The following is a 26499-nucleotide window of genomic DNA, read 5'->3' on the forward strand; positions in this document are numbered from 1 at the left end:
ATTATGTATTTCTGAAAAGCTTTTTTTCCCCCCAATTGTACTTTTTGTACTATGGCAATTATCTTGTGGACGATACAAGTCTCGAGTCATCCAAAGCGATCACCGCGCTATGACACATTCATATACCTTTCACATTTCTTTAATTTGAGGTGAATAATTCTTTTAAATATTACACCATTCGTGGTACTTCCTAACTGGTCGATAGAGATGCTTTGAGCAGTCAAACCATACAGGGACGAAACCCCCTTCATCGAAATAAATATCTGTATAAAATTCACTCTGTTCAAGCAGTGCAAATAAACATAATTTACATTTATTTGGGGGAAGATCCAAAAACGGAATGGACTTCCCAAAAGAGTGAATCTCTCCGATATCCACTGTTGTTACTTTTGCCTTCAATATTCCACACAAACACAACACTTGGAAGCTTTTCCCTCCTGCATGGCGAAATATTAAAGGAACACGCCAACATTTTGGGAAATTGCCAGATAGCTTTCTACTGACTGCACACGGAGAGGAGACTGGTATCTACGTCCCGGGCTACTCGGCTCAGTGCGCTCTCCTACTTCGGTCCCGAGACGCAGCGAGCAGAACTGTTCTTCCTGAGGCAGGGCCGGAGAGAGGGCACCTAAGCGGCCTGTTTCTCCAGTGCCGGGGGGGCAGAGTCCTCCTCTCTCTCTCCTCTCTCCTGATTCCAGTCTTTCAGGCCCTCCGGCAGGCTCGTGTCCTCCTCGAAGCTGCCGGTTCCCTCCACAAAGTCCTCGTACGTCGACTTCTCCTCGAAACGGACGCGGCCCCAGCAGCTCCAACATGTCCGCCTTGTCCAGGACCTCCTTCTCCAGCAGACGCTTCCCCACCTGTAGGGAGGAGGAGGAGGAGGAGGAGGGGGAGGAGGGGGAGGAGGAGGAGGGAGGAGGAGGAGGAGGAAAAGGAGGGCACAAACGCGTAAGTATTTATCTTTTGCTGTAGTGGATAGGTATATTATTTTTGATATTGATAGATAACTTATTACATATTAACTCATTGAGCGCCAACCACGAGTATAGTCGGGTTAACTCGCCATCGCTTGAGCGCCAATCACGAGTATAGTCGGGTTTTGGTCGTTATTTCTTTTATTAGGCGATATCCATTCATTTTCATCCATCCAACCTGATGTTACCGTTGGGAATGGGTCTGAGCTCGCAAAAAGGGCAAATACCGCCGCCTATCGTCTCCCGGATGGTATTGCACATCATTGGATTGGATTGGCTGGGACTGTGCATAAAAAAAATAAGTCCGGTCCAGGTTTCCCTTCTCGGGCATGCAGTATCGTTATACCACGTTGACTGGGGGGACTGGGAGCAGCGTGGATTATGTGTTTTGGATATATAACGTTGGATCAATAAACGCGATCAATATTTGGAATGGCGATCAGGAATTGGATTAATCTTTTTGCAGAACATCTGATGTGAGGTAAGGACTCTATGTTACCAATCTTGGGTTAATCAGATGTTCCTTTCACCGCCATCGGAGCGTGTGCGTTTGTGCGTGCCGTTGGCGCCGACCAATGCACGGATAAGCGATTTTTCAGCCCGCTTCTGTATCGTGCATGAGGACACATATACTATCGATAATCTAGCGTTTATTTGAAAACTATTCATAAATCAGCCGAAAAATGACAACGCGTTTTGTGTATTCCACTAAAGGGCTATTATCGCGTCTTTCTCTGGAATTACTAGAAATCACCAAAACTATACTCGTATTAAAAACGGAAATGTACTGATGAAAAAACAATCAGTTTTGTACATGTTGACTGCAAGCAACTCATTGATAAGCGACGGGTGTATTAGACCCATAGCCATAATTTAAGATATATTTTAAGCACTCGCAAATATCCCCGTCCTCCCATTGATTAAAGGGCTGGCCATCTAGACCTAATTCAGTCATATAGCTCCGGTGCTGAATGAGTTAATATGATATTGTAAGGGAGGGGCAGGACCAGATAAGCTTTGCTTCTTTCTGTCCCTTCTCGAACAAAACCATTTGCCTTGAGCCCTGTTGACAATTGCTTCCATGTCTAGGAAGTAGGGCTGTCAGTTTATCGTGTTAATTAGATTAATTAATTACACAGCAAATTATCGCGTTATGAAAATTAACGCAAAATGTATTACATTTTTTTATTTGTATTTTTTTTATATTATTAATCATTTGTTTTATCTCATTCATTCCATAAGAACGTAGAATAAACATTTATAGACTTTTTTTTATATTGTCCATTTGCATGTTCTTGGTATCTGATTCTAGGGACATCTATGGATCTCAGGGAATGTGTTCCCAGTGTCAGAAATACTGTGTCTGTTGTGAAGGGCCAGATTAAACCGAATATATATATTTATTTGTATATATATATTTAATTGTATTTGTATATTCTCTAATATTCCCTGATATCCCTTGTATATTCCTTGTACAATATGCATTGAATATCCATTCTAGCCTACTGAACATCCCATAATAGTCTCCATTCTACTATTGGTCGAGACCTTGGTGCCAGGCTGCCATACCCCCCAGACCCAGTTCAAACGTACCGCTCAACATGTACGAACAAGTCCTAGTTCCGCGTAGGAATCTGGCTACCGCACCACTAATGGTACTATTTGTTCATAGTGCGTATATATACTGCGCTACTAAAGTAGGACTTCCCTTTTAGTCCAGTTTCTTACCCTCCAATAGAGTGACAGACGTAAAGCCTCCCCGCGACGCCACGTGTGGGAGTAAGGCCAAGTTCGGCCTACCATCGGTATTGAGACATCGTGTATATTAATATTTGAATAGTCATATTTGGCACTATATCGTCGAGTTGGACGTAGTCTATTAAGCTAATAATAGTCTATTCATATGTAGTGCTTCGTGCGGTGAGAATACTATCGTAGTCAGTACCCCCATCGTTTCGGGTAGAACTGGCTGCTTACCCAGGGTGGCCGACCCCATGTGAGGCTGCACCCGAGGAGCCCCAGAGCCGACGAGCGAGTGGACCTGCATACCGGATTATTCTACCGACGACAGCCCGCCTTCCCAGGCACGGATTATGCTTTGTATACAGTGATTATTCTATGGATAAAGACCAACACTGCCGTGTGTTGGAACCCCCCCCCCCGGAGAGGACGACAGGTGAGGAGACGCTCTACACGACGAGGTCGCTTCACGTCTCTCCATCGTGGACCGGAGGAAGCCGGCCCACAGAGAGTCCAACTGCTTTCATCTGTGGATCGAGGATCGCTGAGGCACCGAGCCGCACAACCGTGGGTTCTCCCAGGATACCCTCGGCCAGACGGATACAGCCAGACTCTACCCCCCCCCCCCCTTCTCCAGTTGTCTTACAAGCGACCGGAATTCCCCCCTAGTGTATCCAGTTCTATAATCATTAAAGTATCATTGCTATTATTCCTTAAATATTCCAGGTTGTATATTTACCGCCTGCGCCACCAGAGATTGGACGTTCTCTATTGATATACCAACGAATACTCATTTGCCATAAAAGTGCATCCTATTTCAAATCATAAATGTAATTAAGTGATTGCTCTACATACCTTTTGCTATGTATTAATTATTATTAAACGCAGACTTTCGACTTGGTACATTTGTGTTGGATCGTTTCATCTACGTGGGAGTGTTTACCATAATTATTTATGCCTAGTACTGGGTGGCCAGAGTCTAAAGTACAAGAGGTAGTGGTAGTAAGTATCATATCTAACAATACAGTCAGGGAATTGTACCCCTCAGTTACAATTGGTCCTTCGAGCCGGAGGGTAATTAGTGTAATATTAATATAGTGTTATTAATATTGAAACGGCCTATGATGAACACTCCACGAAACGATCCTCCTAACCAACGCCCGCAGTACTTAGAGGCTTACGCTGTCAGTCAACAACCTAGTCTTCTACTAACAGTAAACGCGGTAAAACTAGAAAGCAAAAGTATGTCTAACCCCAACGCCCAGACTACCCCGACCATAGAGGCCCCTACGGGTTCTAATGTAATTGACCAAGCTCACGGTGGGGACCAGTGGGAACCAGACATGACTTCACACCCCGCCAGTACTGAAGAAGTAGTCCCAGATGAGTCCCGGGAGGAATACAACGCTACCGAGAGAGAACTCGGCACGGAAGAAGACGGGGAGAGCACCGTGGAGATAGAGCTCCAAGGCTCCGCAAGGAGTACCCCGAGGGAAGGCTCCCCTATACAACCGCCTTCTCCCAGCGAGGCAGAGAGGACCCTACAGCAGGCCTTCCTCATCAGCCTGAACGCCGCTGCTGAACGCGACCGACTGCAGATCCAGCAGCGGAGCGAAGAAGAGCATATACGTCTAGAAATAAGACGCATTCAGATGGAAGAGAATGTGGCCCGAGACCGAGCAGACAGCCAGCGAGCAGCTGCTGGTGCTCTACGGGACGCAGAGCGCGACAGACAGCAAGCGCAACTAATAGAACAGCTGATCAGACGGACAACACCCTCTCCCTCCGCCAGAGGCTCCAGGAACTCGTCTAGACACACCTCCAGGGCGGCATCCCCTAGCCGAGTAAACAACCCTGAACTTGACCAACAGACGAGGTCTATACCCCCCACAGACCACCTCCCCCCACCGGTCCAAGCGAGACCTAGCAACCGGGAAGGAGCAGCATATCCTGTGGAGAGGCTAAACCAGAGACTACAAGCACTGGATGACCTAACTGAAGACGAAGAGGAAGAGGAGGAGAACCACGCCCGACGACAGCACAGTACTCTACCGGACCAGGAGGTCCGGTACAGCCCAGGCTATACTCCCGCGGAGCTGCGCTACAGACCCCCGACTCTATACACGGGTGAGCACGACGCACGACCCGCACCGAGGAACAGCACCTGGACAAGCGGGCCATGGTACACTGCCGGTACCAGCCCATACCAAGGAGCGGGAGGAGACTCGCCTAGGAGGCCTCTCCCCCAACGCTCGCCGATGTATCCACAGTCAGCGTCATACATTGGCACGCCTATGGTACCCGACTTCACCCAAGAGAACCGGGCCCAGTATACAGAACTCTGCATGTGTCTGGAGACCATGTTGGTGGATGTATTGGATGAACGCCATAAATACACCATCCTACTGAAGCACTTAAAGGTACCCCGCGCACATAATATAGCGCTCGCCTACGCGACTTCCACCACCCCATACACAGCAGCGCTGGTAGCATTGGACCAGAGGTATGGGCGCATATGGGATTACGTGATCCAGGAGATCCGACACATCGACCGCTTACCCCCAGCAATAGACAATCGAGCACTGGACGACCTGTCCATCAGAGTGCAGTCCCTGGTAGGGATGTTGGGAGCGCAGAGAGAGAAGGGGAGGCATGAACTTTACGCCAACTCAAATGTGGAAAGGATCTTGGAGAAGCTGCCGCCCGCTCGACAGAAGCGTTTTAGGCGGCAGAGAGACCACCGAGACCCGAATGGCCCCGAACCGAACCTCCTCGATCTAGCAGACTTCCTGGCGAGAGAAGTCAGCAGCCTACGGCTAGATACATTCGGACGGAGCACCCCTGGCTCCAGAGAAGGAACCAGACGACTAAATGATGGAAGAAGATCGGTGACTGTGATGCACCAATCGGAGTCAGTACCGAGCAGCAGGAGCCACAGTACCCCCTCCAGAACGGAGAAGTGGAAGATAGTGTGCCCCTACTGTGAGAAAGAACACTGGCTAGCGCAATGTGACTCCTTCCCCAAGCTGAACGCGGAGGAAGCAAGTCAATGGATAAAGTCCAACAAGCGCTGTTTTCGCTGTGCGCGCTCACACATGGCAGCCGAATGCCGCTTAAAGAAAAGGTGCACCAAGTGCGATGGAGCCCATCTGGACATACTTCACGACAGTAACAGACGGCGCCCTTCACCCGCACCATCCAGCAGCAAAGCGAGCGTCATGTACACCGATCCCGCCAGCAGCAGTGGAGCCCGAGTACTCCTAAAAGTAGTGCGTGTGACACTAAGCTACCAGAATAAAGTCCTGGACACTTACGCCGTCCTCGATGACGGGTCAGAGAAGACCCTTCTGCTCGCCTCCGCTGCGGCCCAGCTAGGGCTGCGGGGAAGCGAAACCCAAATGACAATTCGGACAATAAGACGAGATTTGAAGACGATAAAGGGCGAGAATGTCTCATTCTCTATCGCAGCAAGCGGCCAGCCTGAGCGATGGTACCAGATTACAGACGCTTTCACCAGCCAAGAAATAGGACTGTCGCGGTACACATACCCCGTCGCCAAGCTGATGGAGAAATATGCACATCTGCGCAAGTTACCGATCCCGCTCATAGACAATGCTATGCCGACCCTGTTGATAGGCTCCGACCATGCAGACCTCATTGTCCCGATAGACCGGGTTCATACCGGACCCCGAGGCTGTCCTGCAGCAGTCGAGACCCGTTTGGGATGGACTCTCCAAGGCCCGCTCGCCAAATCTCTCAACCGAAGTACAGCCACTAGATGTCTCCACTCCCGAGTCACAGAGGGAGAAACCGCACTCCTGAAACACGTAGAGCGGCTATGGACCTTGGAACAAATGCCCTTTAAGAACGGAAAGAAAGACATTCGCTCTAAAGATGACATTTACGCCATTCACCTCCTCGAGACAGGGACCAAGAGAGTCCCGGTCAACGGCGTGTTGAGATACGCCACGCCACTCCTGCGGCGAGAAGGAATGCCTACTTTCCACGCCAAGACAGACGCCACAGAACGGTACCTGCTGAACACGGAGCGGCGCTTAGCCAAGAACCCCGCCCAAGAGAGTGTATACCGCGCTGAGATTGAGAAGCTCATCACAGCGGGACACGTCACAAAGATGGACATTAAAGAGGCTGACCAGACCACCGAATCGTGGTACGTGCCTCACCACAAGGTCCATCACAACGGTAAAGACCGCATAGTATTTAACTGCAGCTACCAAATCGGATCCCAAAATCTGAATAAAGAGTTACTGCCCGGTCCCACACTCGGCCCCTCCCTACTCGGCGTTCTACTCCGCTTCCGCCAGGAAAAGGTGGCCATCAGCGGGGACATTAAAGGAATGTTCCTGCAGGTGAGATTAGTAGAGGAGGACAAGCCCCTGTTACGGTTCCTATGGAGAGAGAAGCCAGGAGATGAGCACCCAGCCATCTACCAATGGGAAGTCCTCCCCTTCGGAACGACGTGCAGCCCCTGCTGTGCTACATTTGCACTACAGAAACATGTAGCGGAGGACCCAGCAGCGGACGAAGAGGTCCGACACAGCGTAAAGAACAGCTTCTACGTAGACAACTGTCTACAAAGCCTTTCAACCCAGGAAGAAGCCGAGGCTCTCCTGATTAAACTCCGCGCCTCATTGATCAAAGGCGGCTTTGATCTCAGGCAGTGGGCCAGCAGCGATCCGCAAGTACTGCGCAGCCTCTCCTCCGAGGACAAGGCAGCCAGCAGCGAGACCTGGATGGCTACAATCCCGGGAGAAGCCCAGGAGATGACCCTGGGATTGGTGTGGCGATTCAAAACAGATTCGCTTCACTACAGACACAAGCCCCTGACTACGGAGCAGGGAAGGCCGGCGGCGGCGCCGACCACCAGACGGAGTGTGTACACAACACTCGCCCGACAATATGACCCGCTCGGATGTATTCTACCGTACACCACCAGGGCAAAAATGATTGTACGAGCATTGTGGGACAAGGACCAGGGCTGGGACGACCCCATTCCCGCACACCTTGCATCCACCTGGAGAGAGTGGGAGATGGAGCTCCACTCACTCCCAGGCGTTAATATGCGCCGAAGCTACTTCCCACCCACGGTGAGGCCAGAGACATGTAAAATGGACTTACACGTCTTCAGTGACGCCTCAGAGGTCGCATACGGATCAGTAGCCTACTTGCGGGCCCAAGAAGAGGGGGGAGAGATCTACACAGCATTTGTCCTCGCCCGCTCGAGAATAGCCCCACGCAAGCAACAATCTATCCCACGTCTAGAGCTCTGCGCAGCCCTAGCCGGAGCGCACCTAGCCACGCTCATCCAACGTGAGCTCACCATACCGGTGTCTAGAACAATCCTGTGGTCAGATTCCACGACAGTACTCGCCTGGATCAAATCGGACTCATGCAAGTACAAAGTCTTCGTGGGAGTCAGAGTCACCGAGATTCAAGACTTAACCGAAGACTTAACCGGAGAAACAGAGTGGCGCTACGTTGATACAAAACAGAACCCAGCTGACGTCATCACCCGGGGAATGCCCCTAGATGACCTCACCCGTCGCAATGTCTACAGTGACGGCCCAGCATTCCTAAAGCTCCCGGAAGGAGAGTGGCCCACGCCTATCCCGAGGGAAGCCAGTCAAGAGGAGGCTGAGAATAAGAAACCTATGTTCTGTGGATTGAGCACTGTTATCTCCGCAGACCCCAACATAGATGATTGCACTACCATAGAGAGTGCACAACAAAGGACATTCCTACTGCACTACCTACCGTCTCTACAGACCCGCCAGAAGTGGGTAAAGGAGAGAGACAATTTGACAGAAGGAACAGTCGTCATGATTATTGATCAATCACTGCCCAGAGCTATGTGGCCGGCCGGCCGCGTAAGCAAAGTGATCACCGGTGCCGACGGCAAGGTCCGAGCAGCTGAAGTGCTTGTCCAGGGTCGCACTTACACCCGTCCCGTGGCGAGGCTCATAGAACTGCCCCGACTCCCAGACACAATCGATGATGACCATGACCCTATAACCCTATGACTTTGTGAAGTTGACTGACCCCTACAGCAAACCCTTATGTGTAAATAGACAACGCGATTAATCTGTCTCTGCTTAACTGATTAGGTCTGGGACCAATCAGGGGGTGGCTGTTGTGAAGGGCCAGATTAAACCGAATATATATATTTATTTGTATATATATATTTAATTGTATTTGTATATTCTCTAATATTCCCTGATATCCCTTGTATATTCCTTGTACAATATGCATTGAATATCCATTCTAGCCTACTGAACATCCCATAATAGTCTCCATTCTACTATTGGTCGAGACCTTGGTGCCAGGCTGCCATACCCCCCAGACCCAGTTCAAACGTACCGCTCAACATGTACGAACAAGTCCTAGTTCCGCGTAGGAATCTGGCTACCGCACCACTAATGGTACTATTTGTTCATAGTGCGTATATATACTGCGCTACTAAAGTAGGACTTCCCTTTTAGTCCAGTTTCTTACCCTCCAATAGAGTGACAGACGTAAAGCCTCCCCGCGACGCCACGTGTGGGAGTAAGGCCAAGTTCGGCCTACCATCGGTATTGAGACATCGTGTATATTAATATTTGAATAGTCATATTTGGCACTATATCGTCGAGTTGGACGTAGTCTATTAAGCTAATAATAGTCTATTCATATGTAGTGCTTCGTGCGGTGAGAATACTATCGTAGTCAGTACCCCCATCGTTTCGGGTAGAACTGGCTGCTTATCCAGGGTGGCCGACCCCATGTGAGGCTGCACCCGAGGAGCCCCAGAGCCGACGAGCGAGTGGACCTGCATACCGGATTATTCTACCGACAACAGCCCGCCTTCCCAGGCACGGATTATGCTTTGTATACAGTGATTATTCTATGGATAAAGACCAACGCTGCCGTGTGTTGGAAACCCCCCCCCCGGAGAGGACGACAGGTGAGGAGACGCTCTACACGACGAGGTCGCTTCACGTCTCTCCATCGTGGACCGGAGGAAGCCGGCCCACAGAGAGTCCAACTGCTTTCATCTGTGGATCGAGGATCGCTGAGGCACCGAGCCGCACAACCGTGGGTTCTCCCAGGATACCCTCGGCCAGACGGATACAGCCAGACTCTACCCCCCCCCCCCTTCTCCAGTTGTCTTACAAGCGACCGGAATTCCCCCCTAGTGTATCCAGTTCTATAATCATTAAAGTATCATTGCTATTATTCCTTAAATATTCCAGGTTGTATATTTACCGCCTGCGCCACCAGAGATTGGACGTTCTCTATTGATATACCAACGAATACTCATTTGCCATAAAAGTGCATCCTATTTCAAATCATAAATGTAATTAAGTGATTGCTCTACATACCTTTTGCTATGTATTAATTATTATTAAACGCAGACTTTCGACTTGGTACATTTGTGTTGGATCGTTTCATCTACGTGGGAGTGTTTACCATAATTATTTATGCCTAGTACTGGGTGGCCAGAGTCTAAAGTACAAGAGGTAGTGGTAGTAAGTATCATATCTAACAATACAGTCAGGGAATTGTACCCCTCAGTTACAGTGTCTGTTACTAGGCGTGAGTAAATTTAGGGATTAATCATTGGGAAAATGGATTATCGGCTATTTTAACAATTCTGCCTCATCCCTTCTATCGCTAACATTATTGTTTAAGCATTTTTGGTTGAAATAAAATTCTGCGATTTTCTTTTACAATTAATTGCGAATATTTTCACGTTGAGCTATAGATTGTGGATGAATACACACAGAAAGGTACACCGTGCAAATGTTCATGCTTTATTTGTTTTAATCAAGACGATTTAGAAATGGGCACTGGGATGATGGGGTGCCAGGGTGGCGCACCGCAGGGCCGTCCCGGGTTCGACTCCCGGACCCGGCGACCTTTGCCAAATGTCTTCCCCCGGTCCATCGCTCTCCCATCCTTCCTCTCTGCCGGACTTGCATCCGAAATAAAGCAATAAAATGCCAAAAACAAAATATAAAAAAAAAATAAAAAAATTAGGGAAATACGTTGCAATTTTGCGAGGTGGACCGGCCGGAAACAGCAATGACGTCGCCACTACACCTCCCTATAGACCAGGAAGTAACCACTACACCTCCCTATAGACCAGGAAGTAACCACTACACCTCCCTATAGACCAGGAAGTAACCACTACACCTCCCTATAGACCAGGAAGTAACCACTACACCTCCCTATAGACCAGGAAGTAACCACTACACCTCCCTATAGACCAGGAAGTAACCACTACACCTCCCTATAGACCAGGAAGTAACCACTACACCTCCCTATAGATCAGGAAGTAACCACTACACCTCCCTATAGACCAGGAAGTAACCACTACACCTCCCTATAGACCAGGAAGTAACCACTACACCTCCCTATAGACCAGGAAGGAACCACTACACCTCCCTATAGACCAGGAAGTAACCACTACACCTCCCTATAGACCAGGAAGTAACCACTACACCTCCCTATAGACCAGGAAGTAACCACTACACCTCCCTATAGACCAGGAAGTAACCACTACACCTCCCTATAGACCAGGAAGTAACCACTACACCTCCCTATAGACCAGGAAGTAACCACTACACCTCCCTGTAGACCAGGAAGTAACCACTACACCTCCCTATAGACCAGGAAGTAACCACTACACCTCCCTATAGACCAGGAAGTAACCACTACACCTCCCTATAGACCAGGAAGTAACCACTACACCTCCCTATAGACCAGGAAGTAACCACTACACCTCCCTATAGACCAGGAAGTAACCACTACACCTCCCTATAGACCAGGAAGTAACCACTACACCTCCCTATAGACCAGGAAGTAACCACTACACCTCCCTGTAGACCAGGAAGTAACCACTACACCTCCCTATAGACCAGGAAGTAACCACTACACCTCCCTATAGACCAGGAAGTAACCACTACACCTCCCTATAGACCAGGAAGTAACCACTACACCTCCCTATAGATCAGGAAGTAACCACTACACCTCCCTATAGACCAGGAAGTAACCACTACACCTCCCTATAGACCAGGAAGTAACCACTACACCTCCCTATAGACCAGGAAGGAACCACTACACCTCCCTATAGACCAGGAAGTAACCACTACACCTCCCTATAGACCAGGAAGTAACCACTACACCTCCCTATAGACCAGGAAGTAACCACTACACCTCCCTATAGACCAGGAAGTAACCACTACACCTCCCTATAGACCAGGAAGTAACCACTACACCTCCCTATAGACCAGGAAGTAACCACTACACCTCCCTGTAGACCAGGAAGTAACCACTACACCTCCCTATAGACCAGGAAGTAACCACTACACCTCCCTATAGACCAGGAAGTAACCACTACACCTCCCTATAGACCAGGAAGTAACCACTACACCTCCCTATAGACCAGGAAGTAACCACTACACCTCCCTATAGACCAGGAAGTAACCACTACACCTCCCTATAGACCAGGAAGTAACCACTACACCTCCCTATAGACCAGGAAGTAACCACTACACCTCCCTGTAGACCAGGAAGTAACCACTACACCTCCCTATAGACCAGGAAGTGACCACTACACCTCCCTATAGACCTGGAAGTAACCACTACACCTCCCTATAGACCAGGAAGTAACCACTACACCTCCCTATAGACCAGGAAGTGACCACTACACCTCCCTATAGACCAGGAAGTGACCACTACACCTCCCTATAGACCAGGAAGTAACCACTACACCTCCCTATAGACCAGGAAGTGACCACTACACCTCCCTATAGACCTGGAAGTAACCACTACACCTCCCTGTAGACCAGGAAGTAACCACTACACCTCCCTATAGACCAGGAAGTGACCACTACACCTCCCTATAGACCAGGAAGTGACCACTACACCTCCCTATAGACCAGGAAGTAACCACTACACCTCCCTATAGACCAGGAAGTGACCACTACACCTCCCTATAGACCAGGAAGTGACCACTACACCTCCCTATAGACCAGGAAGTAACCACTACACCTCCCTATAGACCAGGAAGTGACCACTACACCTCCCTATAGACCAGGAAGTAACCACTACACCTCCCTATAGACCAGGAAGTGACCACTACACCTCCCCATTCCCTGGGCCGAGGGACGGCCCTCTGCTCTCCGCTCACCATGTCCACGCTCTCCCTCTTGTCCAGCACCAGCTCCAGGGTTCTCTGGTAGGCCCGGTCCACCACCACTACACCTCCCCACGGCCCTCTGCTCTCCACTCACCATGTCCACGCTCTCCCTCTTGTCCATCACCAGCTCCAGGGTTCTCTGGTAGGCCCGGTCCACCACCACTACACCTCCCCACGGCCCTCTGCTCTCCACTCACCATGTCCACGCTCTCCCTCTTGTCCATCACCAGCTCCAGGGTTCTCTGGTAGGCCCGGTCCACCAGCGCCCGCACCTCCTCGTCGATCAGCTCCGCCGTGGCCTCGCTGTAGGGCTTCTCCATCACCATCTCCCCCTGCCGCGGCAGGTCGAACGACACCTGGCCCACCTTGTCACTCATGCCAAACTGCACCACCTGGGGGGGGGGGGGGGGGGGGGGATAAACACCACATGTTACTGCACCACCTGGGCACCACAGTGGGGGGGAAGGGGGGATAAACACCACATGTTACTGCACCACCTGGGCACCACACCGGGGGGGGGTAAATACCACATGTTACTGCACCACCTGGGCACCACGGGCGGGGGGGGGGGGGGGGGGATAAGCACCACATGTTACTGTTTTAGGTTGTAATTGTAAAGCCTTCCACTTCCACTGTAGTATTATTTAACTGTCAGGATCTAGAGAGCAGCGGTTCTCAAACTACAGATCGCGACCCAAACCTTAATATTTTCAATATATCAAATGCAAAGTACATGTTTCTGGGGGGGGATTATTACTAGGGGTGGGACAATACATCGATCCAGATCGATATATCGATCTATTATCAATAATCAAATAGGATCGACGCAACGTAAAAAGATCGATTCATATTGCGATACTCTTATTTTGAAAATCCCCGCGAGTCATATCCGCCGGCGCCCAGTATTGTGAAACTCCGTGTACACATTACAGCAGTGTTTGCGTCTGCTGTAAAGCACTACAGAGCGTCTATTTTGCGAGCAGATATAAGTCTGTGCAGTTTTTTCCCCGCAACGGGTCAAATGCATATAACAGGCGTTGCATCGTCGCCATTCCTTTATGCCAACGTCGCGTTAAATATCTAAATGAACGTCGCGTTGGCTGCTTAAAAGCTAAGCAGCTAACCGTGAGAGAGAACAGGAGAGTGAAGAGGGGACTTGGAAGGAGGAGGGGTGGGGGCTGTGGGGGACTGCGTGTGTGTGTGTGTGTGTGTGTCTGTGTGTGTCTGTGTGTGTGTGTTAAAGCTCAATATATAAAAACAAAAGTGAACAGGAGGTCTATTTGTATTAAAAACAATAGATTGTTTTTCATTTAAATGTCTGGAAGAGCTCAAAAATAAATACATCAATTGATATTTCCGTAGCCTTTTTTTAGTTGATCTAAATGTGACTGATTGTGTTAAATGGGCACATAATATCGCCTCATATCGATCGCAGGCACCTGAATTGAATCGTATCGTATCGTATCGTGGCAGACTTTGTGATATCGGCAAATATCGTATCGTTGTCCAAAGAATCGATATCGTATCGTATCGTGATGAAACTGATGATTCCCACCCCTAATTATTACAGGCTAGCATTATGTCAATGATTAGCAACAACACAGATTTTGATGGATTTTTTTTTGTAATGTCAGATTACAAATAAAAAAATTCTGAAAATAGTTGTTAAATCTGACATTACAAAAAAAAAGAAGGTTTGAACGTCCGTTCGAAAAACCCTGACGAAGTTCGAATCCCAAAAACAGGCTATGGGGAAAAGGCTCTAGGCCAGGGCTATTCAACTGGCGGCCCGCGGGATGATTCTGACCGGCCCGCCAAAGATTACATGATAATAAAAAAAAATAAAACATTTTTATTTTTATTTTTTTACTTTTTATTTTCATGTCAACGTTAACACGCACAATTGAGCCAAAAGTCACTCACTCAATTAATGACAGATTTCATTGATAAATTGAGGGAAAACTTTGCAAGTCGATTTGATGAATTTGACCAGAGAATTGATGCATTTTGTGAGCAACCCATTTGCCAATGTAGCTGCTATTTCCACAAAAGGACAAGAGTTCCTTGCATCACTTCACATTGATGAAGGTCTCCTGCAACTTGAAATAATTGACATGCAAGCATCATCTGCTCTGAAGCAGGCACTTGAGAATGAATCCACCACAACATTTTGGATAAAGTGTGTTCATGTCAAGACATTCCCCAAAATAAAAACGCTGGCAATATCTGTGCTAACAATGTTTGGCTCAACATACACCTGTGAATCCAGTTTCTCTCACATGAATGCCATTAAAACAAGCAACCATGCCTCCTTGACAAATGAGCATTTGCATCACTGTTTGCGGGTAGCCCTCACTTCCTATGAACCCTCTTTCTCTGCCATTGCCCAGTCAAAGAAGTGCAATCGCTCTCATTAGATGTGTGTATGTAGGCTAGGCCTGTCTGCCCCCCACCCCCCTGATGTTTGAGAGTTAAAGGATAACTCCACTTTTTTTTTAAATTAGCTTATTTAACATCTTCCCTGGAGTTAGACAAGAAGATGCATACCTTTTTTGTCTCTGTGCGTGCATTTTAGCTTTGGGAATAGACGCTCCGTTAGCATAGCTTAGCTTCATCACTGGAAGTGGGGGAGGACAGTAGCCTTACAGTGCCTTACAGTGTATTGCAAGGTCTGACATTGACCAAACTTGATATGCATGACCTTGGTGGGCTCTAGGTCAACTCCTGAAAAGGGGGTCAATGTCAGACTTTGCAATCAAAAGTTAGGGGGCTAATAACCCTTGCCATAATTTCAGTGCGCCCCTAACTTTTGATTGCAAGGTCTGACATTGACCCCCTTTTCAGGAGTTGACCTAGAGCCCACCAAGGTCATGCATATCAAGTTTGGTCAATGTCAGACCTTGCAATACACTGTAAGGCACTGTAAGGCTACTGTCCTCCCCCACTTCCAGTGATGAAGCTAAGCTATGCTAACGGAGCGTCTATTCCCAAAGCTAAAATGCACGCACAGAGACAAAAAAGGTATGCATCTTCTTGTCTAACTCCAGGGAAGATGTTAAATAAGCTAATTTAAAAAAAAAGTGGAGTTATCCTTTAAGAGTCGACAATAAGTGCTAATAAGATGCTGTGATTTGCTGTTGTTGCACAGACATGAAGCACTTTTTCATAAGCTCAGCTGCACTATAAATGTGTTTTTTTGTTCAAGTGTTGATGTTAAAATGTTCAGATGCACATCATGCACTTGTTTGTTTTTTATTTTATTTTTATATTGAAATGTTGAAGAGATGTTGCAGTTGTTGCACAGTCATAAATGAAGCACTTTTTGCAGGAGATGTTGCAGATGTGGCACATAAATGAAGCACTTTTGCAATGTAGTTAAAGGGGAACTATCTTATAAATGGTCTTTTTCAGTGTTTAGCATTGTTTCCTAGCTATGTGGACTTATATTAATATGATCTATGTCTCTAATTCTCATATTGGCGCATTCTTCCAATTCTCCTCTCACAATATTCACCCTCACTGAACTGAGTCATCTGAACATGTGATGATTTGTGATGTCAGAGAGACTCAGCTGCATGATAATCAGCTGAGTTTCCACACAGTTCCCACAGTGGTTGGAGCCCAGGCTCAAAACGGCTTAAGATCTTGAGGTAGAAAAATGCTGTTTTTGAGTACTTGATTAGAAATACAAAACGATGAATTAAAAAAAAAAAAAGATTACAGAGGTGTTCCATAAACCCACAGGAATTGTGTAAAAGTGCCCAAATAGTGAAAGAAATAGTAAAATAGTTCTTTAAATAAAAGTTGTGAAAATGTGGTTGCGTGTTGTGTCAAGTGTACATATATTCATAGCACGGGGAGGCGCCGTGGCAGTCCGGCCCCTGGCCCCTTGGGTTTCTGACAATGTGGCCCCCTGAACAATTTAGTTGAATAGCCCTGCTCTAGGCCACACAGCTCTGTACCTGTTAGGGTTGCGTCCTATTTTTCTACAACGGAGTTCGGCGATTGGCGAATCCGATTGGCCACTAACGTTTCTGGTCATGTGACATGTGCACCCAATAGCGTGACAAGCTGTGTCTTTGCCCATTTCCGCGTCGAACAGCCTGCAAAGCACCTGGCGTTCTATCGCCTAACCCTAACCTTAACCAACTTCGAACGAGCGCCTAAGCTTAACCGGTGTAGAAACTTGTGGTCCCACGATTGGGCGCACGCGTCACATGACCAGAAATGACACTGGCCAATCAGATTCGCAAATCGCCGAACTCCGTTGTAGAAAAATAACAGGCGTTAGGCGTAGGGTTAGGGACAGCTCCGTACCTGTGCGTAGGCCGACTGCGTCACCTTCTTCAGGTCGTCCTGCGCCCCGGTGGTGATCTTGTCGAAGAACACCTGCTCCGCCACGCGGCCGCCCAGCATCATGCACATCCTGTCGAACAGCTGCTCCTTGGTGTACAGGTACTGCTCCTTGGGCAGGTACTGGGCGTAGCCGAGGCCCTTTCCTCTGGGGATGATGGACACCTGCGGGCACAGAGAAGGTGGTGTCATCCACACACATCCTTACGTATTATTAGGGATGGGCATTAAAAAAATATCCAGATCGATTGATCGCATGATATACTCGATTAATCGTGTATTACTCGTGGAGAGGGGGAAAAAACTAAAAAAAAAAAATTAATTTTGTTCATTCACGTATATCTTTAATGAAACCAGTTATAATCTTACACATACATGTGAAACAAATATGAAAAAAAAAAATCTTCATAAAAATTATTAATAATTTAAAGGGGAACTATCTTATAAATGGCCTTTTTCAGTGTTTGGCATTGTTTCCTAGCTATGTGGACTTATATTAATATGATCTATGTCTCTAATTCTCATATTGGCGCATTCTTCCAATTCTCCTCCTCTCACAATATTCACCCTCACTGAACTGAGTCATCTGAAAATGTGCTGATCTGTGATGTCAGAGAGACTCAGCTGCATGATAATGTCCCAGATGCCACCAGGCCACACAGTGGTTTAGGAGCCCAGCCTCAAAACGGCTCGAGATCTTCAGGTAGAAAAATGCTGTTTTTGAGGACTTGATTAGAAATACAAAACAATGAATTAAAAAATATATATAATTACAGAGGTGTTTCATAAACTCACAGGAATTGTGTAAAAGTGCCCAAATAGTGAAAGAAATAGTAAAATAGTTCCCATTTAAGATCGAGTTCTCTCATAGCCGCGAGTAATCGATTACTCATGCCCGGCCCATCCCTATTACGTATCCATGACGACCCTCTTCCCGGGGGGGGGGGGGGGGGGGGGGGGGGGGGGAGTATTTTTATTCTCCTATAATAGAGTGGGTTGGGATGTGATCGTGGTTTGACGCCTGGACTGATCTTCATGACTCGTGACTCGACTTGGACTCGAGCATCGACTGCGTTCGGACTCGGAAGCTGCAGACGAGGACTCGGACTTGTTCATTGATATAGTTATTAAATTTTTTTGTAATAGGCCCTAATCATTTAAACTGAACTAACATAGACCTTGTTTTATTTGTACGTCAGCTCTTTGACGGCCAGAGTGGAGTGGACTCAACCTGGAGGACTCGGACTCAGACTCGGGTGACGGGGACTCGACTGGCTTTTTTTTTTTTTTTTTGGGGGGGCTTTGTGTATTTTTCACCCATCCCAATTTAGTCGTTACGCCAATTCCCTTCGTTACGCGCATTGCCCCACTGTCGGCCTGGAGAGGGTGTAGAACTACCACACGCCTCCTCTGATACATGTGGAGTCAGCCAGCCGCTTCTTTCCACCCGACAGCGAGGACTCTCACTGAGGTTCACGCTATTTCCCCCAGAACCCCTCCCTGCTGAACAGGCACCCCGACCGACCAGTAGGAGTCGCAGTTTATAACGACCAGGACACACTCATACCCCGCCGGCTTCCCACCCGCTAACACTGCCAATCGTGTTAGTATGGACGACCGACCAAGCCGGAGGTACCGCTGACAGCTGGATTAGATCCCAGAGTCTCTGCGGTGGTAGGCAGGCGCTTAGTCCGCTGCGCTACCCAGCTGGCCCCCCCGACTGGGGCTCTTCTTCGGTGACCGGCACTGGAGATGTAGTGACACGGCCGCCCCCCCTACCTACGTTACCTTGAGGAGTGGGTCGGCGTGCTCCAGGAACCAGCCCACGATGGCGTGGCCGGCCTCGTGATAGGCCACGGTCTTCTTCTCGTTGGGCTGCAGCACCTGGGTCCTCTTCTCCAGGCCTGGAGCGAGACCAGAGGGACGCCAGAGGGCCATGATTAACACGCCGTTACAATCACACAACTGTACACATAACCATTTTGTTATTAAAATGTTATATAGTATTAATATCTACATCCTGTTATCTGCACTGCACACCTTTTAGAACTGTATATAGTCATCTTTATTTTAGTCATATTTTATTCTTATTCTATGCAAATTATATAAGTTTCAAGTTCAAGTTTGTTTATTAATTATCACAATAAAATACACGTACTCTACGGTGAAATGCTTGGTTCTGTATGAGCCCCTGAGAGTGTGCTTCATACGGTAAGAAAGTAAGTAAGAAAGTAAGTAAAGTGTGGCTTCACTGTGGTATTATTGGATGCTGCTGCGGTCGAGGAACTAATTGAACGTCACTCTCTCTTTGCTGTAAAATGTACCGACAATAAAAAGGAATGGGAGGAATCTGAATCTGAAGTACAAGCTGCTGCTGCCGACCGCGTGTCCGGGTGTCGTACTCGCCTCCGATGACCCTGTCGATGGCTTGCTCAAAGTGCTTGCCGTTCACCGACGGGTGGAGGTGTCGGGCGGCGATGAGCGCGGCCTCGTTGCACACGTTGGCGATGTCGGCTCCTGGGGGGGGGGGGGGGGCGAGAGGGGATGTTGAGGAAGGAACGTCTCGAGAACTCATCTTGAACGTGAAAATGTGATGCAGATCACGCTCAATGTGATGTAACCCTTTCACTGCCACACTACAGAAGGTTAACCCTTTCACTACCACACTACAGAAGGTTAACCCTTTCACTACCACACTACATAAGGTTAACCCTTTCACTACCACACCACAGAAGGTTCTGTATTGTCGCAGTGAAAGGGTTAACACTTTGGTAAGTGTGGTAGTGAAAGGGTTAACCTTCTGTAGTGTGGTAGTGAAAGGGTTAACCGTCTGTAGTGTGGTAGTGAAAGGGTTAACCGTCTCTAGTGTGGTAGTGAAAGGGTTAGCAGTCTGTAGTGTGGCAGTGAAAGGGTTAACCTTCTGTAGTGTGGTAGTGAAAGGGTTAACCGTCTGTAGTGTGGTAGTGAAAGGGTTAACCTTCTGTAGTGTGGTAGTGAAAGGGTTAACCGTCTGTAGTGTGGTAGTGAAAGGGTTAACCGTCTGTAGTGTGGTAGTGAAATGTTAACCTTCTGTAGTGTGGTAGTGAAAGGGTTAACCTTCTGTAGTGTGGTAGTGAAAGGTTAACCTTCTGTAGTGTGGCAGTGAAAGGGTTAACCGTCTGTAGTGTGGTAGTGAAAGGGTTAACAGTCTGTAGTGTGGTAGTGAAAGGGTTAACCGTATTCAGTGTGGTAGTGAAAGGGTTAACCGTATGTAGTGTGGTAGTGAAAGGTTAACCCTCTGTAGTGTGGTAGTGAAAGGGTTAACCTTCTATAGTGAACATGTTAACCGTCTGTAGTGTGGTAGTGAAATGGTTAACAGTCTGTAGTGTGGTAGTGAAAGAGGTAACCGTCTGTAGTGTGGTAGTGAAAGGGTTAACCGTATGTAGTGTGGTAGTGAAAGGGTTAACCGTCTGTAGTGTGGTAGTGAAAGGGTTAACCGTCTGTAGTGTGGTAGTGAAATGGTTAACCTTCTGTAGTGTGGTAGTGAAAGAGGTAACCGTCTGTAGTGTGGTAGTGAAATGTTAACCTTCTGTAGTGTGGTAGTGAAAGGGTTAACCTTCTGTAGTGTGGTAGTGAAAGGTTAACCTTCTGTAGTGTGGCAGTGAAAGGGTTAACCGTCTGTAGTGTGGTAGTGAAAGGTTAACCTTCTGTAGTGTGGTAGTGAAAGGTTAACCTTCTGTAGTGTGGTAGTGAAAAGTTAACCTTCTGTAGTGTGGTAGTGAAAGGTTAACCTTCTGTAATGTGGTAGTGAAAGGGTTAACCGTCTGTAGTGTGATAGTAAAGGGTTAACCTTCTGTAGTGTGGTAGTGAAAGGGTTAGCCGTCTGTAGTGTGGTAGTGAAAGGGTTAACCTTCTGTAGTGTGGTAGTGAAAGGGTTAACCGTCTGTAGTGTGGTAGTGAAAGGGTTAACCGTCTGTAGTGTGGTAGTGAAATGTTAACCTTCTGTAGTGTGGTAGTGAAAGGGTTAACCTTCTGTAGTGTGGTAGTGAAAGGCTAACCTTCTGTAGTGTGGCAGTGAAAGGGTTAACCTTCTGTAGTGTGGTAGTGAAAGGTTAACCTTCTGTAGTGTGGTAGTGAAAGGTTAACCTTCTGTAGTGTGGTAGTGAAAAGTTAACCTTCTGTAGTGTGGTAGTGAAAGGTTAACCTTCTGTAATGTGGTAGTGAAAGGGTTAACCGTCTGTAGTGTGATAGTAAAGGGTTAACCTTCTGTAGTGTGGTAGTGAAAGGGTTAGCCGTCTGTAGTGTGGTAGTGAAAGGGTTAACCGTCTGTAGTGTGGTAGTGAAAGGGTTAACCGTCTGTAGTGTGGTAGTGAAAGGGTTAACCTTCTGTAGTGTGGTAGTGAAAGGGTTAAGCTTCTGTAGTGTGGTAGTGAAAGGGTTAACCGTCTGTAGTGTGGTAGTGAAAGGGTTAACCTTATGTAGCGTGGTAGTGAAAGGGTTAACCTTCTGTAGTGTGGTAGTGAAAGGGTTAACCTTCTGTAGTGTGGCAGTGAAAGGGTTAGCCGGCTGTAGTGTGGTAGTGAAAGGGTTAACCGTCTGTAGTGTGGTAGTGAAAGGGTTAGCCGTCTGTAGTGTGGTAGTGAAAGGGTTAACCTTCTGTAGTGTGGTAGTGAAAGGGTTAGCCGTCTGTAGTGTGGTAGTGAAAGGGTTAACCTTCTGTAGTGTGGTAGTGAAAGGGTTAGCCGTCTGTAGTGTGGTAGTGAAAGGGTTAACCTTCTGTAGTGTGGTAGTGAAAGGGTTAGCCGTCTGTAGTGTGGTAGTGAAAGGGTTAACCTTCTGTAGTGTGGCAGTGAAAGGGTTAGCCGTCTGTAGTGTGGTAGTGAAAGGGTTAACCGTCTGTAGTGTGGTAGTGAAAGGGTTAACCTTCTGTAGTGTGGTAGTGAAAGGGTTAGCCGTCTGTAGTGTGGTAGTGAAAGGGTTAACCTTCTGTAGTGTGGTAGTGAAAGGGTTAGCCGTCTGTAGTGTGGTAGTGAAAAAGTTAACCTTCTGTAGTGTGGTAGTGAAAGGTTAACCTTCTGTAGTGTGCTAGTGAAAGGTTAACCTTCTGTAGTGTGCTAGTGAAAGGGTTAACCATCTGTAGTGTGGTAGTGAAAGGGTTAACCATCTGTAGTGTGGTAGTGAAAGGGTTAACCGTCTGTAGTGTGGTAGTGAAAGGGTTAGCCGTCTGTAGTGTGGCAGTGAAAGGGTTAACCGTCTGTAGTGTGGCAGTGAAAGGGTTAAGTGCCTCGCTGTACCTGTGAAGCCTGGTGTGGCGGCGGCCATCTTCCTGGCGAGGCCGTCTCGGTCCATGTTAGGGTCCAGCTTGATGGGTCTCAAGTGGACTTTAAAGATGGACGCTCTGCCCTTGATGTCAGGTGGACCTGGAGAGAACATGACAACTTAACACAGGGTTCCCACAGACGTTGCAACATTTAATTCAAGGACTTTCAAGTACTTTCCTAAGCACTATTTTTCATTTTAAAAAGGGGCATTTAAAAGGATACAATTCACTTTTAAATGCTATTTATCCTATATGTATGGCTTAAAACCAATTTCCGACAATTAGTTACACTTTAAATGAAATAAATCAATTTCTTGATTCGGAACAATTTTATCATGGATGAACAAAACTTTCTATGTGAATGGTTGATTTGAATTTTTTGTGAAATCAAGCACTTTAAGCACTTCAAGGGCCTTGTGCGAACCCTGAACTTAACAGTATACAAAACAAATGTCCTCATAAGTGATTACAAAAAATATATATATATATATATATTTTAGATTTGAATTTCGATGACCAAGGACTACCACGGTGCCTCACCGATATAGATCTGACGGTCAAACCGGCCCGGTCTCATGAGTGCCGGATCCAAGATGTCGGGTCTGTTGGTGCCGGCCAGGACCACGACATTAGTGGCCGTGTTAAACCCTGGAAACAAAACAACAACAACAAGGAATCAACAAGAGGCTTTTAAACACGGAATGTTGTGTCGTTTCTCCTGCTGCACGGAACCATTGGTAACCACTTCTGAGAACATGGCTCATTTCTGTGCAGTGGTGCTGCATTATGTAAAACACTGGAAAAGCACAACATTACTGCTCCACTGTGACTCGTTCACAAGATCCTGTAATAAGACCACATTATTACGTTTATGTTGCTATAGCAACCGCTGACCATTTATTGTCATTATTATTTATATATATATTTACACGCATATCTTTAAATAAAAAATAATGTTTTACAAAATAACATAACAAGTATAATACGATTAAACAAACCACTCTAGCAGCAATGAACTATTCTGCAGAAACAAAACAAAAAAAAGGTACACAGCTATATATTTAAATAAATAAAAGGTATTGTATTTGACAAAATAACAAGTATAAAACGATTAAACAAACAAACGCAAGACAATATAAATAACTACAATCAGAATCAGAATCCGTAACCAGTAAGTAACCACACTTGCCATCGCCCCCCGACGGCTTTGTGTTGTTGTTGAATCAAGACAAATCCTAGGTGAGCATGTATTGTGCACGTGAAGGTTGATGTGAACGTCGTGCGGCACACTTCATAGGTTTCGTGGTAAACTAAACATTTTGCAGAACCTAAATGTGGCACCGGTGGATCTCACGTGAATCGGTACTCTGTAGTACCGACGTGATTCGGTCGATATACCCTTAAAAGTACCGGAATCAGTACCCATCCCTTGCCACCTCGTGGAGAGTCATCCAGCCTAACTCTTACTATTTTGTATCGATACTTTGATTGAGTTAATAAATCGTATTAACCAGGTCTCTTCGGACCGAGTGAGTTATTCGCTTCGGCTATTTCCCGCCACAATAGCAACCGTCGTTTCTTCCGACACAGTGGATAAACGGGTCGTTCTACACATTCTGTGAAAAGGCCTCCGTTACCACCGTTCCTCCAATCGCTTTAGAATCCTCTCTTTGGTGATTAGAAACGGGAGACTGAAAAGATCTGTATCTTGAGCTCAGCGTCCATCTCCACCAGCTGATTGAGTGTGTTCTCCTGCTCGCTCTGGGTTAGGCGATAAAACGATAATTATCGCGATATATTTTTATAATCGATAATACAAATAATATCGATAATAAAAAAAGATTAAATACATTTTTTTATTTTATTTTTAAATTTGTATTGTGACCTGCAACAGGGCAGCTTTAAAACTACTTAAAACAGAGACAGTGGACAGACCTGTCTTTCTTGCCTGCAACTTAAAGTAATGGCTTTGCTTGTCCAAATGACAATACTGACCAAATTGAGATTTCTTTTTCTCGTCCATTTATTTAGTTTGCTTTCTAATTTAAAATACAGTTTGAAACCGTCTGTACACAGTAGGCTATGTGTGCTAGCAGAGCTAGTCTCCAGTCGCGAGTCAAACATTTTGTTGTTTAAATAATAAGTTACAAATTTTTTTTTTTTTTTTAACACATCAAGTGCCAGCGACGACATATCTTGTTTTATCAGCCCCCCCGGTGAGTGCCGACGACGACAAATGTCGTTTTATTGTTTTATTAGCGATCTGAATTCATATTTCATCAACCGAGTCTCCCGTTGGTACAGCAGCCCCTCCAGGAGCTCAGATATGAAAAAGCGCCCCCTATCGTCTATCCCTGTGTAACTGCAGGTCAGTCGATTAGACTGACCTGGGATCTGTAGAGGTGGAGCCAACTGGCTCCATTGTGCTGGCGAGCCGTCTGATCAAGAGGGATCTGATCGCGAGACGGAAAGCAGCATGGAATATATATTTACAGCAGCCAGTGTGTGCAATCTTAAGGAAACGAGAGAATAGATTTTTCAGCTCGCGTCTATAGCATGCATAAGTACACATACTATCGATAATCTAGCGTTTATTTGAAAACTATTCATAAATAGGCAGACAAATGACAACGCGTCTAGTGTATTCGAGAATATTCCAATAAATGCAGTTTATGGGGGAATCTTTAAATTTTCCAAAAAATTCCGAGAGAACGATAGCTTTTCGAAATGCTATAAAAAAGGATATGAACCGATTAAAAAACAATCCGTTTCGACAATGTTGACTGCAAACAAGTCATTGATAAGCGACGGGCAGATTAGACACATAGCCATAATTTAAAACATAGATTAGGCGTTTTTAACGCTAACATTGAAGTGGATGATGGCACTCAACAGGGTTTTCAATGTTAACTGGCGGGCACTGAAACTGTTAATACTAATAAAAATATAGATAATTATCGATATCAAACTTTATGAAAAATTTTAGCGTGATATATGGTGATGACATGTTTGGCCATATCGCCCAGCCCTGGTTAGGGTCAGGGTCAGGAGAAGCAGTGAGCCTGGGTTAGGGTGGTGGGGGAGAGTGCCATGGTTTGGCCATGTCGGATCTTTCCTTGCGCGATCTTGCGCGCCGCGTGGGAGCAAATTCGAGACACATATTCGGTTGCAAAAAGGTGTCCCACGGTCTCCTCTATGGCCGTGAATATTTTCACGCGGATCGGAATCACGGCGAGCCCGTGGGACACTTTACAGTTTCTTTACGAGTTTATTCCACGCTTTCGGCTTTCCTTTTCTAAGCATTTTCGGGGCTACATATGAATGAGTAAAAGTTGCGGGACGCCCCAGATGTACCCACGGTAGAAATCTCGCGTGGAGCCTATAATAGACTCACTTAATACAGCGTTTTTTTAAATCACGCAAAATGTTCAGGGTTGCGCGCTGACCTTTTTGTTAACATGTAATCTCTTTGCCTGTATACTACTGGCTATACGGTAATCTAGGTTGCCCTCTGGAGGCTGTGAAACGCATGCGCAGTTAGTCTGTGTCGACCACGAGCATGAGGTCCACTGTTCGTTAATGGCTCTGTATTGGTGTTTGCAAGTTGATCAAATAAACCAAGTTAACAGAAGATAAACGTCGTGTTTATTTATAGTAGACTAACATTGGTAGCAGAGGATGGTTAGCAGAAGATGGCTACTGCTAACTACAAAGTTCCACCGAAGTTCGACGAGTCTCGACCATACGAGTGTTGGAAAAATGAGATCGCCATTTGGAAGCTGGTTACTGAACTTGATAAGAAGAAACAAGCCCTCGCCGTTGTCCTGGGGCTGGAAAAGAAAGGACCAGGGATAGTTATTGGTCAGGATGGGGCTGTTGTTTTTGTGAGGCATGGTGGTTGCTTAGTGAGAGTGCATCACTCTAGGCTTTCTAAG

At 46.8% G+C, this 26499-nt stretch overlaps 1 protein-coding gene across 1 annotated transcript in view; it reads right to left on the reverse strand.

Annotated features, from left to right (window-relative positions):
- Nucleotides 1–488: 488 nt before the first annotated feature.
- Nucleotides 489–26499, reverse strand: part of afg3l1 (AFG3-like AAA ATPase 1) — a 53326-nt gene continuing 27315 nt past the window's right edge. The window contains 8 exon segments of the mRNA XM_084335447.1: nt 489–784; nt 786–857; nt 13110–13304; nt 17230–17430; nt 19054–19169; nt 19672–19782; nt 22539–22664; nt 23105–23212. Of these exon segments, the coding sequence (XP_084191573.1) occupies nt 629–784; nt 786–857; nt 13110–13304; nt 17230–17430; nt 19054–19169; nt 19672–19782; nt 22539–22664; nt 23105–23212 (1085 nt within the window). The 3' untranslated portion in view covers nt 489–628.

The sequence above is a fragment of the Notolepis coatsorum genome (genome assembly GCF_963971535.1).
Source record: "Notolepis coatsorum genome assembly, chromosome: 18".
Lineage (NCBI taxonomy): Eukaryota > Metazoa > Chordata > Actinopteri > Aulopiformes > Paralepididae > Notolepis > Notolepis coatsorum.